General features: G+C 55.4%; 2 protein-coding genes and 1 long non-coding RNA gene across 7 annotated transcripts in view; 2 read left to right on the top strand and 1 right to left on the bottom strand.

Annotated features, from left to right (window-relative positions):
- RAB11FIP5 (RAB11 family interacting protein 5) overlaps positions 1 to 4,633 on the top strand; it is a 39,277-nt gene extending 34,644 nt beyond the window's left edge. For 2 of the 5 annotated variants that reach the window (XM_066317542.1, XM_066317547.1), the window contains exons 5-6: positions 267 to 456; positions 1,344 to 4,633. In XM_066317542.1, the coding sequence (XP_066173639.1) occupies positions 267 to 456; positions 1,344 to 1,556 (403 nt within the window). In that variant the 3' untranslated portion in view covers positions 1,557 to 4,633. The remainder of the gene's footprint in view (positions 1 to 266; positions 457 to 1,343) is intronic. The other 3 variants (XM_066317544.1, XM_066317545.1, XM_066317543.1) reach the window with 3 other exon arrangements.
- An 85-nt stretch (positions 4,634 to 4,718) lies between these two features.
- On the bottom strand, positions 4,719 to 5,849 carry LOC136360358 (uncharacterized). The gene is made up of 2 exons (XR_010743449.1): positions 4,911 to 5,849; positions 4,719 to 4,777 (listed from the first exon to the last, which is right to left on the bottom strand). It is a non-coding gene; the product is annotated as an uncharacterized lncRNA (long non-coding RNA).
- Positions 5,850 to 11,108: 5,259 nt separating this feature from the next.
- SFXN5 (sideroflexin 5) overlaps positions 11,109 to 17,019 on the top strand; it is a 93,177-nt gene continuing 87,266 nt past the window's right edge. Inside the window, 2 exon segments of the mRNA XM_066317541.1 lie at positions 11,109 to 11,270; positions 11,272 to 11,335. Of these exon segments, the coding sequence (XP_066173638.1) occupies positions 11,167 to 11,270; positions 11,272 to 11,335 (168 nt within the window). The 5' untranslated portion in view covers positions 11,109 to 11,166.

The raw sequence follows: 17,019 nt of genomic DNA, 5'->3' as shown, positions 1-17,019 counted from the left end.
GAGCTGTTCCCTACAGCGTTCCCAGTGAGGATGGGCAGTGCGGGTGTGGGCACCAGTATCTCAGCCAAACACTTGTGCTGGGGCTCCTTATCTTCTGGCTGGGTGGAGTATTCCTGCCCTGCTGGCTGTCCTTGGAACAGGAGAGCTTTGGGCAGCACAAACGTCAGGGTTTAGCTGTTCTTCAGTCTCCTGGGTGGTGCCATCCCTGCACAACTCCAGGGAGGGAGCAGCTGGGGGTGCTGATTGTCCCCCCTTGTTCCCCGCAGCCCCCACCCCGTGAAGCCCCTGAGTGCTGTGCAGGAGGGCTCCAGTGAGAGGAAGCAGCAGCAGCAGCACAGGGCCAGCCTGAGCTCAGCGCTGAACAATGGCCTGGAGAGGCTGAAGATGGTGACCACAAGCAGCGTCCAGCCAGTGGCCCCAGCCGCCCACCCGGACAAATCCGACCCCAAGGTAAAGGTAGGAGCCTGCCCCGAGGTGAGGCTGTGCCAGAGCTGCTCCAGGTGTGCTGCTGGTGGTGGCAGGGTCCTGCCATGGGGGGTGTGTGTGCATCCAGGCCTCTGGTTGCTCTTGTCTCACGAACCCACAGGCTGTGAATCTCCTCACCCCACCACCTGCTTTGTTTTGGGGCCATTACTGTGCAGTGTGTGAGTGAATCCCCGCTTGTAGGAACATGGAATGGGTTGGGATGGAAGGACCTCAAAGCCCATCCAGTGTCACCCCTGACATGGTGCCCTGGGTTGATTCCACTTGAATTTGCTATTCTGGAGGGACCTCATTTGGAGGTTTTCTCCCAGATTTGCCCTAATCTAGGACACATGGGCAGGATACCTCCCACTGTCCCAGGGTGCTCCAAGCCCCAATGCCCATCCTGGTCTCCATGAGTTATGGAAGGTGGGAGGTGTAGTAGCTGCCTGGCTGATGATCTGCAGGGTTGCTAATCCTGGCAGGGCGAAGGTCCTTCTTGGAGCTTTGCTGACCTGGATGTACTCCAAACACTGGAGTTGGGGTCTGAGGACACAGAGGGTGTTCCAAGGTTGACTCGTCCATCCCTTTCTCCACTCCCAGTCCCTTTTCCTCCCCAGTGTCACATGGAAAACACTGCTGGGGTTCACCTGAGTGAAGGACAAACACAACCCCACTGCTCTCAGAAGCCTGTGGGTGCTGCAGGGAGTTCAGCTGGTGCTTTATGAGCACTGTGTGGGGTCTCCCTGTGCTGCTCCTGCCTCTCCAGTTTGGAAAGACAGGCATGGAAAGTAGGAGTGCATGCTTGTGCTGCATCCTGCAAACATTACCAGGAGCAGAGGTTTTCATTCCAGTCCCTGAACGTCCCTCTTGGTTCCCAGCAGGACCCTGCCCAGCTGGACCAGTCAGCCAGGTATTACCACCTGACCCACGATGAGCTGATCCAGCTGCTGCTGCAGAAGGAGGGCGAGCTGAGCAAGAAGGAGGAGCATATCCAGGAACTGGAGAACTACATCGACCAGCTGCTGGTGCGCATCATGGAGCAGTCCCCCACGCTGCTGCAGATCCCCCTGGGCGGGGGCCAGGCCCCCTGAGCCCAGCCAGGGCAGCAGCCCCCAGCAGAGCTGTGCCCCAGTAATGACCACGCTGCCAATGCCCCCGCACTCCCTCCTCTCACCTGAGGCCTCCTCCAGTGGCTTCTGCCCCCACCCTTAGCAGGAAGGGTTCTCTGCTCCTTCCCAGCCCAAGCTTGCCCCAGCTCGGCTCCAGGGAGCTGTAGCGTCATCACCCAGCACCCTATGGGGAGGAGCAGAGCCCTCCCCATGAGGCAGGTGCCTCTGTAGGTTCCCAAGTGCCACCTCCCTGGGCACTCCTCTTCCTGCCAGAGCTTTAAGTGACCCATGGACATCTGAGAGCTAGAAACCATCTCCCTGTAACTTCATCCTGCTGCTGCTCCTCTGCCCACACTCCTCCTCCTCCCTCCTCCGGGGTGGTGTTCCTTGGCTGCTGGATGTTGTTGGACTGGTGGATGACGTTGGGGACCCCCAGACCCAGTGAGGCTCCCCCAGTTCCTGACCAGAGCCTGTGGGAACCCCTTCCCCTCCTGCCCCAGTTACCGCCAGGGAAGGGTGAAGAGCCACCTCCAGTTTGTGCCACTCCCTGAGCAAAGTGAGATGCTCCCCAAAGGGACGGCACTGCAGTCTGGGGGCCTGGGGTGGTGTCAGAGCCTGGCTGGGCCACACTGGCACTGTCACAGCACCAGTGACGCTGCCTGGGTCCCTCACAGCTGGACTGGGAATGTGGGAAAAGGAATGTGGGATTGTGCCCCAGGAGTGCGGCAGGAGATCCTCTGCATCCCCCAGCCAGCACGGGGCTGGTGTGCCCTGGAGGAACTGAGGAGGACAGAATCCACGTGGAATTTCCACTCTATTCCTAGGAATGGCTGCTCACAACCTGCCTCTGCCTCCTGTGTTCCAGCACAGCAGGAAAACACCCCCAGAGTGAGGCCTAGGGGCTCTGACCCCTCTGCAGGGCCCCTGCAGGGTCACCCACTCCTGGCACAGCCCACAGTTCCCACATCCAGCCAGGGCAGAGCCCAGCCTTTCCCCCTGAGCACATCCACACGCTGGGATCAGCCTCAGGGGCAGTGGGGCAGCTCTGGCCGCTGCTGAGCCCTCAGTGACCACCCCAAGGGCTCTAATTTACCTGCCTGAACATGGTTGGGAGGTACTGTGGAAGGGGAGAGGAAGGATGTTGTTCCCTCCCTCATCCTGCCAGGATTTTGGCTGGAGAAGGTGCCCGTGCAGGCAGAGGGGCAGTTGGAGTGGGATTTCAACATGAAAGGCTTCTTCTCCCTCTTCTCTATCTCCCAAAGTTACTGGGCTCTTTTAAAACCTCTTTGCTCTCTTCTTTACTTGCTTCAATATAGACCATGACTTTGAAGAATGGTGCCTTTTGCCATAGTAGCAGTTTCGTACCCCAAAAAGGCTCTGAAATCCCCTTGTCAGTCCCACACAACCTGCCTGGGGCAGGTTCCTCCTCTGCTGTCCTTCTCAGCCAAGAAAAGGGAGTTCATTGTGTACCCACAGACAGCAGAGCCTCCCCACCACCTGTGCAAGTGCACTGGGTCCTCCCAGGAGTTGTGAACAGCAGCTCAGGAGAAGTGGAGGCAGAGATCAGGAGCCACCAGGGCAGGGAAGATAAAGATTCCAAGATAAAATACAGCTGGACAGTATTGGGTCAGGAGAAAAGGAGCTCTGGGCCTGTCCAAGCGTTGGACCACTGCTTGAGGAGGAGGATTTGAAGCCACGAACCTCCCACTCCTTCCTGCCACTCCCCTCCTGGGAAGCACCTGAGGTTTGCACTGCTCCAGCTGCTCCTCCTATGTTTCTGTTCCTCCTCCCTCTGTGTTTCTGGAGTGGGATGGGATGTCCAGGGGAAGCTGTTTTCTCCCATTTCAGAAAGTGCCCGGAGCCTGTAGGGTCAGATCCCACGGGCTGGCAGCCAGAGCCCCTCTCTGGGTGCCCACCTGTGTCCCTGGGAGCTGCAGGGAATCGGGGAGGAGCTATGGGCACTGGGAATGAATTCCCAGGGAAAAGGGAGATGAATTCTTTGGGGGGGCATTAACGGGGGAGGTGCAGCGCCAACATCTCCCACGGGAGCCAGGGCCCCTCTGTGGCTCCCAATGCACACAAACATCCTGTTCTTGGCCCTGAGCCCCTGCAGGGATGGGTGCTGGTGCTCCCCACACAAGTGCCAATGTTTATATGGATCCCACGGCACCTCCTTCCCACCCATCCCTCCTCTCCCGTCGTGTCTCACCGCCTGCCTCAGCCCCCTCTGCCTTAGTCAGCTCTGCCTTGTTTTGCTCCAAAAGCCTGAGTGTTTTGCACTTGAATATAAAAAGTTACTCTCAGCGCTGAGCAGGTTGTACCAGGTGTGCAACCCTGCCAGCAATAGGTGCTTCCACATCTCCTGCCTTTGCAGCAATAGGTGCTTCCACATCTGCCTTTTCAGCAATAAATGCTTCCACATCTCCTGCCTTGCCAGCAGTAGGTGCTTCCACATCTGTTCTCAACAATACCTGTTCTATTCCCTCATCTCCTGCCTTTCCAGGAATTCCTGTTCCCTCCTTTCCTGCCTTTGCAGCAATAGGTGCTTCCAAATCTCCTGTTTCTAGCAATATCTATTCTGTTCCCTCGTCTCTTGTCTCCAGCAATTCCTGTTCTATTCCCTCATGTCCTGCCTTTCCAGCAATAGGTGCTTCAAAATCTCCCATTTCCAGCAATACCTGCTTTTTCCATTTCCTGCTTCTCCAAGAATTCCCTCATCTCCTGCCTTTCCAGCAATGGGTGTTTCCATATCTCCCATTTCCAGCAATACCTCTTCCCTCCTTTCCTGCCTCTCCAGGAATGCCTGTTCCTTCTTCTCCTGCCTTTCTAGCAGTAAGTGCTTCCACATCTCTTTTTAGCAATACCTGTTCTGTTCCCTCGTCTCTTTGTTTCTAGCAATACCTGTTCCCTCCTTTCCTGCCTTTGCAGTAGGTGCTTTGACATCTCCAGCCTTTCCAGCAATTCCTATTCCATTTCCTCATCTCCTGCCTTTCCAGCAATACCTGTTTCTGTATCTCCCATTTCCAGCAATACCTGCTCTTTCCACCTCCTGCCTTTCCCGCAGTAGGTGTTCCCATATCTCCTGCCTTTCCAGCCATACCTGTTCCATTTCCCTCACCTCGTGCCTTTCCAGCAGAGCCTGTCCCCTCATCTCCTGCCTTTCCAGCAATGGGTGCTTCCATATCTCCCATTTCCAGCAATACCTGCTCCTTCCACCTCCTGCCTTTCAAAGTATACCTGTTTCCTCATCTATCTTTCCAGCAATCTCTGTTTTATTCCCTTATCTCCTGCCTTTCCAGCAATGGGTGCTTCCATATCTCCCATTTCCAGCAATACCTGTTCCCTCCTTTCCTGCCTTTCCAGCTCTAGGTGCTTCGACATATCCAGCCTTTCCAGCAATTCCTGTTCTGTTCCTTGATCTTCTGCCTTTCCAAAAATACCTGTTCTTTCCTGCCTTTCCAGGAATTCCTGTTCCATTCCCTCATCTCTTGCCTTTCCAGCATCAGGTGTATCCGTATCTCCCATTTCTAGCAATGCCTGCTCCTTCCACCTCTTGCCTTTCAAAGAATACCTGTTCCCTCATCTCCTGCCTTTCCAGCAATGGGTGCTTCCATTATCTGCCGTTTACAGCAGTACCTGTTCTATTCCCTCATCTTCTGCCTTTCCAGCAAATCCTGTTTCCTCCTCTCCTGCCTTTCAAAGAATTCCTGTTCTATTCCCTCCCTTCCTACCTTTCCAGCAGTATTATTCCCTCCTGCCTTTCCAGCCACACCTGTTCCATTCCCTCAGCTCCTGCTTTTCCAGCAGTTCCATTCCCTCACCTCCTGTCTGCAGCGATCCCTGCCCCTGCCGTCTCCAGGAGCCAGGGTGTGTACAGGTCCCTTGGTGCTGGAGCTGGGTGGGGCTGCACAAGAGTCGAGCGGTGATGGGTGTTCCCTGTGTGTCCTCGAGTGTGCAGCAGCCCAGAGGTTGCCTCCCTGTGTTCGGGAAAGGTGTCTTAGAGATCCCCCTGTCTCTGGTCTCTGTTTCCTCACCCCACTGTGCTGAAAATGTGGGGTTTCCTCCCCTCACCACACAGTTTTTGTTCTGCAGCCCAGCAGCTCTGGAGTGGAGCCTGTGGTGTTGGTGTTAAACCTCCACGTTCCCAGGGGAATGGTTTTGAGGACCTAAAAGCTTCCTCAGAGAGGGAGGGGGTGAGAAGAATTGGGGAAATGTTCTCAAGTTGCCCATTTGGGACTTACTTTCGTGTTTAGCGACCGAATCTCCCTATTGAGTGATTTATTTGGGATCCCAGGGGCAGGAGCAGTGTTCCTGCTCCATGTTCCTGGCTGTGCTCTGAGCTCTGTCCCTCTCTGCTGAGCCCAGCACACCCCAAAGGTTTTCTGGGCCAGCAGCAGCTTCTCCCTGTTGTGTTTAAGCACAGCCATAACAATTCCCTGTGGTTTTGCCTTTATCCTGGAGTTTGTTTTTCCATGCTCGAGCTGTTCCTCGAGGCTGCAGCAGGGTGCTGTGCTCTGCCTTTGCTGCCAGCCCACAGTTGGGTTTTTGCTTCAAGAACTTTTGGCCAATGATTTCTTTTCCCCTTGCCTGGTCTTCCTGGCCACGTGTGGGCCAGAAGAACCACCAAGGTTTATCCTCAAACTGGAACAAACCTGAAGGATTGTGGATTCTCCAGTGTGAGCTAGACTCAGCCTTGTCTGGGAAGCAACCACCGTGTTTGGGGTTAAAAACCTGGAAAAACATCTCCAGGTGGGAGAAGTGTCAGGGTTTTGGAGTTGTTGGTTTCCCTGTTCTTCACGTCCGCAGGAAGTGGGTTCTGTGTGTCTCATGTTTTAAGAGTTGCAACTAATGTTTATAAAGAGCTTGTTATTTACGTTTTAAGCACTTTAAAAAAAAAATAAAAGTTGTTCAAGCTGTTCCTAGACACTTCTGATTCATTGACAACAGCGTCTGTGCTGACGACGCCTGGACACTGAGTGACATTTCTGTTTGTTTGCTGCAGGAGGAGGAGGAGGAGGAGGAGGAGGAGGGTGTCCAACTCCTCCAGCAGCATTTCCACCTGCCCTGACAGAGGCCCTGAGTGCTGTGCAGTGGGAATGCTGCAGGAACCTCGAGTTCCTCCCCAAATGCTGCTCCTGACTCAGGTGTGGGGCACGTGAGGGGTTCAGGATTCTTTCAGGTTTCTTCTTTTGTGCCCTGAACATCCTTGGAGTGTGGCTGGGATTGGAGCGAGCTGGACTCAGGGGGGGTCAGGGTGGATACTGGGGAATTCCTTCCTGGAAAGGTTTGTCCAGCCCTGGCACAGCTGCCCAGGACATGGCTGCAGTCCCCATCCCTGAGGGATTTCATTCCCTGTGGATTTGGCACTTGGGGACACGTGGCAGTGGTGACAATGCTGGGGATGGTTGGAATGGATGATCTCAGAGGGATTTTCCAACCTGGACAATTCCAGGATTCTCTGAGCACAGCAGGAGGGTTGGGGCTGGTGCTGCATTCCTGAGGATTTGGGGAAAATCAGCAGCTGAGCAGGGGAAAGACCTCGGAGAGGCAGAAGGAGAGGGAGAGGGAGGGGGAAGGGGGAGGGAGGGGAAGGAAAGGAAAAGGAAAAGGGAAAGGGTGGCTCCATCCGTGCTCCTGGGAACTCTGATGTTCCTCCTGCCCTTTGCACTGATCCCTGCCCAGATTCCTCCTGCAGCTCCTCTTCCCCATCCGTTCCACCTTCCACCACTCAGCCCTTTTTCCCTTCCCAGCTCCCTCTTCTCTCTCCATTCAATCCTTTTCCTTCAAGAAAATTAACTCCCCTTAAGCCGCTGTAAATGACTCTGCTGCTCCCTCAGAGAAGCTTCCTTAGCTCTAATCCTGGTTTATTTTCCCTCCAGCTGGATGGAGCCCCCGTGGAGCTCAGCACCTGTCTGGGGGATCACATTAACCCTGCCTGGCTCAGGAGGGAAATGTTTGGGGCGCTGAGCTGTGACCCTGTGAAAGGGGATCCATCCCAGCAAAGGCAGCCTGGACAACTGAGGCCGTCGCTGGGGGAACTGGGCTGGAAATTGGAAAAAAAAGAGGATTTAAAGCCTTGATTCTTGCTGAACCCCGGTGCCTGACTCCATTGGGCCTGAGCCTGCCTTAACTTGGGACTGCTGGAATAATTCCCGTCCCTGCAGGCTGGGATTGTTGTTCCAAGCTGGAGTTTTGCTGCCCAACACAAGTTTTCTCCAAATCTGGCTTTACAGATGGGAGCTGACAAGGAATGTTCCTGTGACTGTGTCCCAGAGCCAGCCCGGCCCCACACGCAGCTGTCTCCTGTGGGGAGGGGGCCTGGGACCCCAAAACTCCCTCATGGGGTGGGGGGACCCTGGATGGGCACCAGGGCTTCTCTCACTCCCCTCCTCAGCTGGGCAGGGAGAGAAAATACAACAAAAAGCTCATTTGGGGATAAGGGCAGGGAGAGATCCTTCAGAGCTCACCATGCAAAAGAGATTTTGAGGAAATCAGTTTAATTTATCACTAATAAAACCAGACTAGGGCAATGAGAAATAAACCCAAATCTTAAATCTCTTTTCCCCCACCCCTCCTTTATTTCCAGGCTCCATTTCCCTCACGATCCTCCACCTCCTCCTTCCAAGTGGTGCAGTGGAACAGGGAATGGGGCTGTGCTCAGTCCCTCACACATTGTCTCTGCCACTCCTTCCTCCTCAAGGGCTGCACTTCTCACATCTCCTCCTGCTGTGGGGTTCCCTCCCACAGGAGACAAATTCCCCGGACCTTCTCCTGTTTGCTTCCTTCCCTTGGGCTGCAGTTCTTCAGGAACTGCTCCAGTGTGGGGCCCTTGTGGGGTCACCAGTCCTGCCTGGACCCTGCTGCAGTGTGGGCATTCCATGGGGTCTGACCATCTTCAGGGGCTTCTCTCGGGGTCAAACCTCCTTCAGAGGCTTCCTGTGGGGTCTGACCTCCTCAGGGACTTCCCCTGGGGTTCAGTCTCCTTCAGGGGCTTCCTTATGGGGCCACACCCTTCAGAGGCTTCCCATGGGGTCTGACCTCCTTCAGGGGCTTCTCTTAGGGTCTGACCTTCTTCAGGGGCTTCCTATGGGGCCAGACCTCCTTTAGGGGCTTCCTATGTGGTTCAGTCTCCTTTAGGGGCTTCCCTTGGGGTCACACCTCCTTCAGGGGCTTCCTGTGGGGTCTGACCTCCTCAGGGGCCTCCCTTGGTCTTCAGTCTCTTTCAGGGGCTTCCCATGGGGCCAGACCTCTTTCAGGGGCTTCCCATGGGGTTCAATCTCCTTTAGGGGCTTCCATGGGGTCACACCTTCTTCAGGGATTCCCATGGGGTCACAGCTCCTTCAGGGGCTTCCCATGGGGTCACAGCCTCCAGGATCTCCTCACAGGAGGCTCCCACTCAAACCTGCCCACCTAATCCCAGTTTCTGGATGAGCTCACACCATGGCTGGGGGGTTGTCCCCCCAAAAAAAGAAAAACCCCCAAAACTGGAAAAAACATGATTTTTGACTGGGAAAGCAACCCCCCCTCTCCTTCCCCAAACCAGGGAAACACAAGTTGTCAGTCGGGATGGATCTGGTGGGATTGATATCAGCCAAAGAATTGATATTCTTTCTGGTATTTAACCAAAAAAGTGATAGTCTTATGTCACTCCAAATGTGGTTTGAGATAAACAGATTCTCTCCCCTCTGTTGTTACCAAACATTTCGTGTGTCAACACTGGGGACTGCAGCAATTATCTGGCTCGGGCTGCGGGGAGGGAGGGGGGTTCCCTGTGAGACAGAGATTTGGGGCAGCATCCATATTCATGGCAGATCCCTGGGATGGGACTTTGGGGGAGTGGCCTCCTGGAGCTTTTGGCAGTGCCGGTTACATATTTACGGTTTTATTTTTCCTTTGAAGATGGAGCTGGGGAGAAGGAAACGATCCCGAGTGAAGGCTGAGTTTGGGATCAGGATTAGGGTTACCCTAGGGACATCCCTGGAGCTGTGGGGTCAGGGCAGGCTGGAGCCATAACCCAAAACCCCCAGGGCAGGCAGGACTGTGATGCAAGCAGGATCTGCTCCTGGACAGGATCCTGGCTCCTCATCCCCCTGTCCCTGCTGGGAATTCCAGCCTAGCAGGGGAGATGGTGCTGGGACTGTCACCACTTTAGCAATATCTCTGAGGGAAAACAAGCAGAAATTACAAAATCCCATTTTCCTGCTCTTTTCTGCTCCACTTTTCACCCTTCAGACCCTTTTCCATCCCTTTCCCACCCGGAGCTGCAGGAGATTTGGGATTCACTGAACGGGATCAGTGCTGAATTAGCCCAAAATCAGAAATTGCTTTTGCAGGTGGGGAGAAAACAGGAAATGATCGGCTCTGCAGCCACAAGGCAGAGCAGCAGCACTTCCTCAGCAAAATGGGCCGTTCACAGTTTTCCTGCGTAGAAAAAATGAGGGATTTCTTTTTACAAGTGTGATTTTTGATTCCTCCTTAGATGGAAATCCTGACCTGCTCTGTCACCCTCTGCCTTTGCTTCTCCTCTACCAACCCTTCCGTGCTTCCCTCCCTGCTCAGCCACATCTCCCTCTGTTTGCTGTCCCTGTGCTCTTCCTCGGAGAATTGATCCTAATCCTCCAAACAATTTCGCCGGCATTTGAAGGTCCAGACACTTCTTATCCCACTAATCTGGGGAGGAGAATTCTGCAGGCGGCTCCGTGTGCCCCACGGTGCCCCCAGCCCCGCACGACCTTGGCTTTATCTCCACAAATCGTTATCACTGCCAGCTCCGCGTGCTGGATTTGTTAGCAGCCACTCCAAAGGTCGGCAGTAACCGTGGGGGTCCCAGCAAAGCAGGAATCTGCAATTCCACAAGGAAACAGAGTCGTGGAATTGGTGGGGTTGGGAGAGAACTCTGAGCCCATCCAGTCCAACCATCGTGAGCAGTGCCAGGGCCAGCACTGCCCCGTATCCCCAAGTGCCACATACATGGCTTTAAATCCTTCTGGCATGGGGACTCCAAACCTCCCTGGGCATTGAGCACCCTTTCCATGCAGGAATTTCCCCAGTATCCACCCTGAGCCTCCCCTGACCCAGCCTGAGGCCGTTCCCTCTCCTCCTGTCCCTGTTCCCTGGGAGCACAGCCCGACCCCCCCGGCTGTCCCCTCCTGGCAGGGACTTGTGCAGAGCCACAGGGTCCCCCCTGAGCCTCCTTCTCTCCAGGCTCAGCCCCTTCCCAGCTCCCTCAGGAATTCTCCAGCCCCTTCCCAGCTCCCTTCCCTTCCCTGGACACGCTCCATCCCTTCCATGTCCTTCTTGTCATAGATGTCATAGGGATGACAATAATATTTGGGGTAGTTTTTCAGCAGTTTTTGGACTTTCACCTTTCCGTGTTTTATTATTTGCTCAGTCTATTATACAATGAAGGCAGAACTCTTCTTTCCATGTCGCGTTCACCAGGACTCCCCTTACTCTGGATTCTCACTTTCCTCGCTAGCTCCCGCGGGTCGCTGGCAGGACTACATTTCCCATGGTGCCCCGCGGGTAGCGCGCTCCCCATTGGCTGGCGGAGCCGGCACGGCCCCGCCCCAGGCAGCGGCCGGCGGACTCCATGTCCCGGCGTGCCCCGCGGCAGCTGCGGTTGGCAGCAGCCAATCAGCGTGGGGCCGGCCGGGGGGCGGGGCCCGGCGGCGGGGGAGGCTGTTTAAAGTGGCGCTTGCGGGATGGCGGAGCCGGCGGACTATCCCCCGTTCCAGCTGGGGAAGCCCCGCTTCGAGCAGGTACGACCAGCGGCGGGAGGCGGCGGGAGGCACACCGGGAGCGGCGGCGGGAGCTGCCCCAGCCCCCCGCGCACCATCGACCCCCCCACCCCGGGCACGGAGCCCCCGGTCCCCGCTCCGTTTCGCCCCGCCTCCTCCACAGAGCAGCACCCTGATTGGCCTGCAGCCCCCGCGCCATTGGCCGGCCGAGCTGTCACTCAGAGCCGCCGCCCCCTGCCCGCGGCGGGTCGCCCGGCGGGCGGGCTCGGGCGCGTCTCAGCGCGCCCCTGTGGCGTGGGGCGCAGCGCGGCGGGCGGGGGGCCAGAGGGTCGCGGGTTCGAGCGCCGAGGGCGCTCCCCGGTGCAGCAAGGAAGGGCAGGGTCCCGATGTCGCTCCTGATGTCACATGGCGCGGGCTCGTCCTGTCCCCGAGGGGCTGGTGCGACGGTATGGGTTCTGCCCAAGGTGGTTGGGAGGGGAAGAGCAGCTCTGGGTTGGGAATGGGGCTTGGCTTCCAGGGGCGGGCTGGGAGGCAGGGATATTCCAGGTGGGCCCTTGCCAACCTCACCAGGCACAGTCTAAATATGCTGCCAGTGCACTGAGAGTTGGGTAGCGACTATCTTGGACAATTGTGTGAGAACAGGACAACTGTCTATACCATGTGTTTGGAGATGGGGAGAGCAGGTTTTGGTCGGGTCACACACCTGGCCCCAGGTGGGCAGGTGCAGGGGCGGAGCTCCTGCTGTCACCACCTAGTGCGAATGAATGACCAGACACCGCTTGTTGTGGATATGGACCCATTTAGACTGATAAAAAGGCTCATAAAACCTCCTTCACTCTCTCCTGAGCTGGACAGGATTCCCTGGAGAAGCTGCTCCTTAATTTGGGCGTGTAAGTGTGTCCCACCATTGGGACAATCCACAGGGACACCATTCCCACCATCCACAACAATCCAGAACCCTTACTGAGCCGTGATCTGACTCCATGCTTTGCTCGACCCAAGCATCCCCTGCAGAAATCTCCTGTGGATTTCCCAGGGGAGCCATTCCATGGAGGATCTCCTGCCCATTCCATGGGAGATCTCCTGCCTCCTTCCACAGCCCACATCCCTATGGGGCTTGGAGCAGCCCTTGGGAATGGGAAGGGCTTTGAGGTCCCCTCCAACCCGACCCCATCAGTGCAGGGCGTCATGGGGCACATCCACAGGGAGGGGGTGACTCCCCTGGGAACGGGAGGGACGCTCCAGCTGGGGAGAGAGGAAGCTTTTTAATGAGGAGGAGGAGGAGGAGACGTTTCTCCCTCCTAGACACCACAGATGATGGCAGGCACGCTTGGCAGCGCGTCAGGCACGGGATCAGTGCGTTCTGTTCATTAGGGAGCGACTGGCACTTGTGGCAGCGCTGAGGAAACCTTCCAGGGGCTGTGGGGGATGCTCTGGGCACTGGGGAGGCTGCTCCTGCTGCTGGGCCCCGAGTGAGGCTACCCTGCTCGTGGGAGTGCCCTTGGGAACGGATTCTTTGGGAATGCTTTGCCAGGGTGCCGCTCTGAGCATGGTAAATCTCCCCTTTCTCTGCATTTGGGATGTGGCACCACTCACATTCCTGCTCCCACCACGGCCTGGGAGAGCCCAGCCCCTCCATCCCTGCCTCGGGCTTGTGCAGGTTTTTATTTCCCCCATTTTGACCTTGGTGTTTCCTTCCAAACTTCAGTGCTGGAGAGGATCCCCAGCGCATTCCCAAGGGATCAGCCATTGCCCAAACCTTCCCTGCCAGGAGCCTGGCCTGGGGCTGGGGCTGGGACAGACACGGGCAGCCTCGTCCCCTGCCGGGAGAACAGGGAGAACTTGTGTGCCGGGAACAAAAGCCTCGGCGGCAGAGCCTCCCCTGGGGTTTGGATGATAGCGGAATTCCCTTCCCTGCCGTGACTCAGAGCTCTGGGCAGGATTTGGGGCAGCAGGAGGGACAGCTCCAGCCCGGAGCCCCTCTGGGGTTCTGAGATGCCTTTTCCCTGCCTGCCTGTGCAGCTCCCTGCTCTCCCTCCTCCCCAGGCTGTTCTGCCGAGTCACCTTTTCCCAGCTCCTTGCCGGAACGGCTCCTGCTGCAAACGGGGCTATTTTTAGGTGAAAGAAGAAATGAGGACGTTGGGCTTGAGGATGTGTGATGAGGACTTAATTTTCTGACAAGTAGGACTAATTTGTTAGAAATACTCTTTTTTTTTTTTTTTTTTTTTTTTTCTTCCCTTCTTTATTTCCTGATTTTTATTTCTTTTCCTTTGAGGCTTTGCTGTGTGTTCCCAGGGCTCCAGGGAGCCCAGACATTTGTGCTGGGCAGAATCCAGTGGGGAGGTCTCCCTGTCCATGGCAGGGGTGGCACTGGATGGGATTTAAGGTCCCTTCCCACCCAAACTACTCCAGATTCCATGTCCAGGGTCACCTGGCAGTGAGATGAAGATGCAGGAGATGAGGAGATCAGCCTCAGCTGCTGCTCAGTGTGAGCTCGTTGTTCACTTCAATAAATTCCATCAAAATCCTCTCTCCTACAGGAATGTCACTGTGGAGAAGGGATTGGCTTAAAAGGGGGGAAAGATCATGGAATCACAGCCTGGTATTGGTTGAAAAGGATCTTAAATCCCATCCAGTGCCACCCCTGCCATGGCAGGGACTCTGAGCATTCCCTGGATTTTTCACTTCTCCAGGGGAACATTCCCAGCTCTCCCAGCCTGGCTTCAGAGCAGAGGGGCTCCAGCCCTGCAGCAGCTCTGGATTTATTCCAGCAGCTCCACATCCTTCTGCTGTTGCCTTGGCTTCCCCATCACCCAGGGCTGGATTTAAAGGGGAATTTGTTCATTTGTGTCTCATGTTGTGAGTTTGGAAAACCAAATTAAAGACATCCAAGAGGCTCCACAGTTTTAGCCCAAACTTGCAGTGGGCTGGAGGAGCCCACAGATGACACAAACCCGGCTATGCCTTGTCACAGTCCCCTTGCTCCATGGCTCCAGTTGTTTTAATTTTGTTTGCTTTAGCTTAAACCTCTCCTAATTAATTTAAAGCTGACATGAGCCTGGTTTTGTGCTCAACCCCACCCCGAGCCTGCACGCTTGTTGCTCTGGCTTAATTAAATCCTGTTTAAAATCAAGCTGTAATTAAAGTGGTGCAGTTGTCCTTGCCTCCCGCTCTTCCCAGCACAGAATTCCTTGGAATTCTTTTCCTCCTGAAGGTGATTAACACCTCGCTAATGGCCTCTCACCTTCTCTCAGATCCCTGGAGCCTACCAGGAGTTGTTTCCTTGTGGTTTTTGGGCTCAGCTGGACCTTCAAGGCCCAGATCCCAGCTTCAGTCCCGAGCTGCTGTGCCCTGGAAGGGAATTAATATTCCCAACCACTTCATCTTGCTTGCAGGCTGCTGAGAAGTGGTCCCAAAATAGCCCCGATTAATCACAGGAAATTTGTGATATTCGCTTTGCTCCCAGTTTACTACATCAGCTGCTCCAGGAATTAAAGGGGGAAGGAGCCCAGGGATGGATTTTTGGGAGCAGAAACTCGTGGGTATCTCACCAGCTTCGTGCCTGGCGTGGGGATGAGAGCAGGGCTGGAGATGACCCTGGGAGGAGGGAACCATCTCCAGTTCTCAGGGAAATTCGGGTTGGGTGGACAGTGAGGGAACTGAGCTGGTCCTGTGTCCAGGGGCTGCATCCTCTCATCCTATTTCCACCTCCTGACAGCTTTTGGTTGGGTGAGAAGGGACCCTAAATCCCATCCATGGGCAGGGACACTTCCCACCATCCCAGGTGGATCCAAGCCCCAATGTCCAGCCTGGGCTTGGACATTCCCAGGGATCCAGGGGCAGCCCCAGCAAATCTGGGAATTCCAGCCCAGCCCCTCACTGGTCTCACGGAGAATTTCCCAGAAAATTCTGAATTATTGGGAATTTCTGGGGCTTATTTGTTTGCTTGGATTTTTTTTTCCCCTTGTGTTTTGTATGCACCTCGGTGAAAACTAATCTTGAATCGAAAAAACTCGTTTAGTTTCTAGTCAGGGGAATGAACTGGGCAGCAGGGAATGCCCTGGATGCTGGGAGGCCAAGCAGTGAGGCAGAGCTTTCCACATCACCTGAAAAGGAAAAAACAGCGAGTCCGGTGGCTGGAGTGCAGGGAAACAAAGGATGTTTGTTCTGGGCTGGACAGGCCTGGCAGAGGCACTGCAGGAGGAGGGAGGGTGATGAGACGGAGCCCAAGGAGCCCTCATGGCTCTGGGTTTGAGCCTGGCTCAGTTTGGGGTGGTTCTGGTTCTGTTTGGGGTGGTTCTCACACGGTTCTGTTTGTGGAGAAATGAGGCCCTGACTCGTCAGAGTTCAACCAAACCAGGGCAAACCTGTTCAGACTCAGATTCTTTGGTGGTTTTGGTGTTCTCTGACCACAGAATGGACAAGCTCAGGCAGCACCACCTCAAAACAAATCCTTCATTGCCTCCTGCCCTGGGCTGGAATTCCCAGATTTGCTGGGGCTGCCCCTGCATCCCTGGCAGTGCCCCAGGCCAGGTTGGAACACCTGGGACAGTGGGAGGTGTCCCTGCCACGGCAGGGGTGGCACTGGGTGGGATTTAGGGTCCCTTCCATCCCAACCCATCCCTGATTTCAGGATTTGGGCACTCTCAGCTCTCCAGCTGTGAGTCAGCAGCAGCCATGGGCAGGAGGGGAGCAGGGAATGTGAGGCTGGGATGACACAGGATGGGGCTGAGCTGGTCCAACCTGCGCTTGAGCTGGGCTTTGCTGAGCTTGTCCAGGCAAGAGCAGGGCAGGAGCTCAATGCCAAACCCAACCCTGGGACATGGGACCAGCCTGGGCAGCTGGGAAATGGGAATTGGGAATATTTAAATGACATTTCTACCTTGCCCCTTTGAACTTGAGGTCTCCTTCCCTCTCCTTGGTCATTTACTCCTTGGTCAAGTGGGTATAACACACCGATGCACTGATCCATTTAATTCAAATTAATTCTATTTAATGCTGCTTTTCTCAGTGTGTCACAGTGCTGAAGGCAGTGGGGAAAGTCATGGCCACTCAGATTTAAAATCCCCCCCAGTCCTGCTGTTGTTTGAGGCAGAAATTCCAAGTGTTTAGCAGGAATTCCCACCGCTCTGGGCTGTTGTGGGGGCTGTGGGATGAGCAGTGGGCTGCCTGGAGGGTGGCTGGGCTGAGTCAGGGATTGCTCACGTCCCCCTGCACCCCTGGCAGGCGTTGGGCAGCGGTGCTGGGGGAGGCTGCTGGCATCTGCAAGGCTCCTCACTTCCCAAAATAAAAGGGAGGCAGAAAAATGTCAAGCTCAGAACCGCTCGAAAGTACCAGAATTAGTGTTAATTAGAGCCGTGCTCATTAAAAACCGCTGTGCTTTTTTCCCCTGGAGTTGTGTGGAGCTGTTTTGTTCCATTTTTGGAGGGTTTTTATTTTTTTAGTGCAGAAGGTGGAAGAACAAGAGAGTTTAGTGAGGACAGGTTGCAGTGGGAAGGCCAGCAGCATCCTGGAGAGGGATTTCTGCTGGAATCAGGGGGCAGGATCCCTGGATGAGCAGGGAAGCAGCAGCAGCACGTTCAGGGAAGTGGTGCCAGCAGTGATTAAACGCTGTTCCCGCTGCTCCATCCACACTCCAGGCCTTTATTTATAGCCCATTCCTGCAGAACAAACCCAGCAGGAGCTGGGCCACGTGAGGATGGAGG

The sequence above is a fragment of the Sylvia atricapilla genome, chromosome 4, assembly GCF_009819655.1.
Source record: "Sylvia atricapilla isolate bSylAtr1 chromosome 4, bSylAtr1.pri, whole genome shotgun sequence".
Taxonomy (NCBI): domain Eukaryota; kingdom Metazoa; phylum Chordata; class Aves; order Passeriformes; family Sylviidae; genus Sylvia; species Sylvia atricapilla.
Note: the sequence above shows the minus strand (reverse complement) of the source record. Positions and strands in the feature narration are given on the sequence as shown.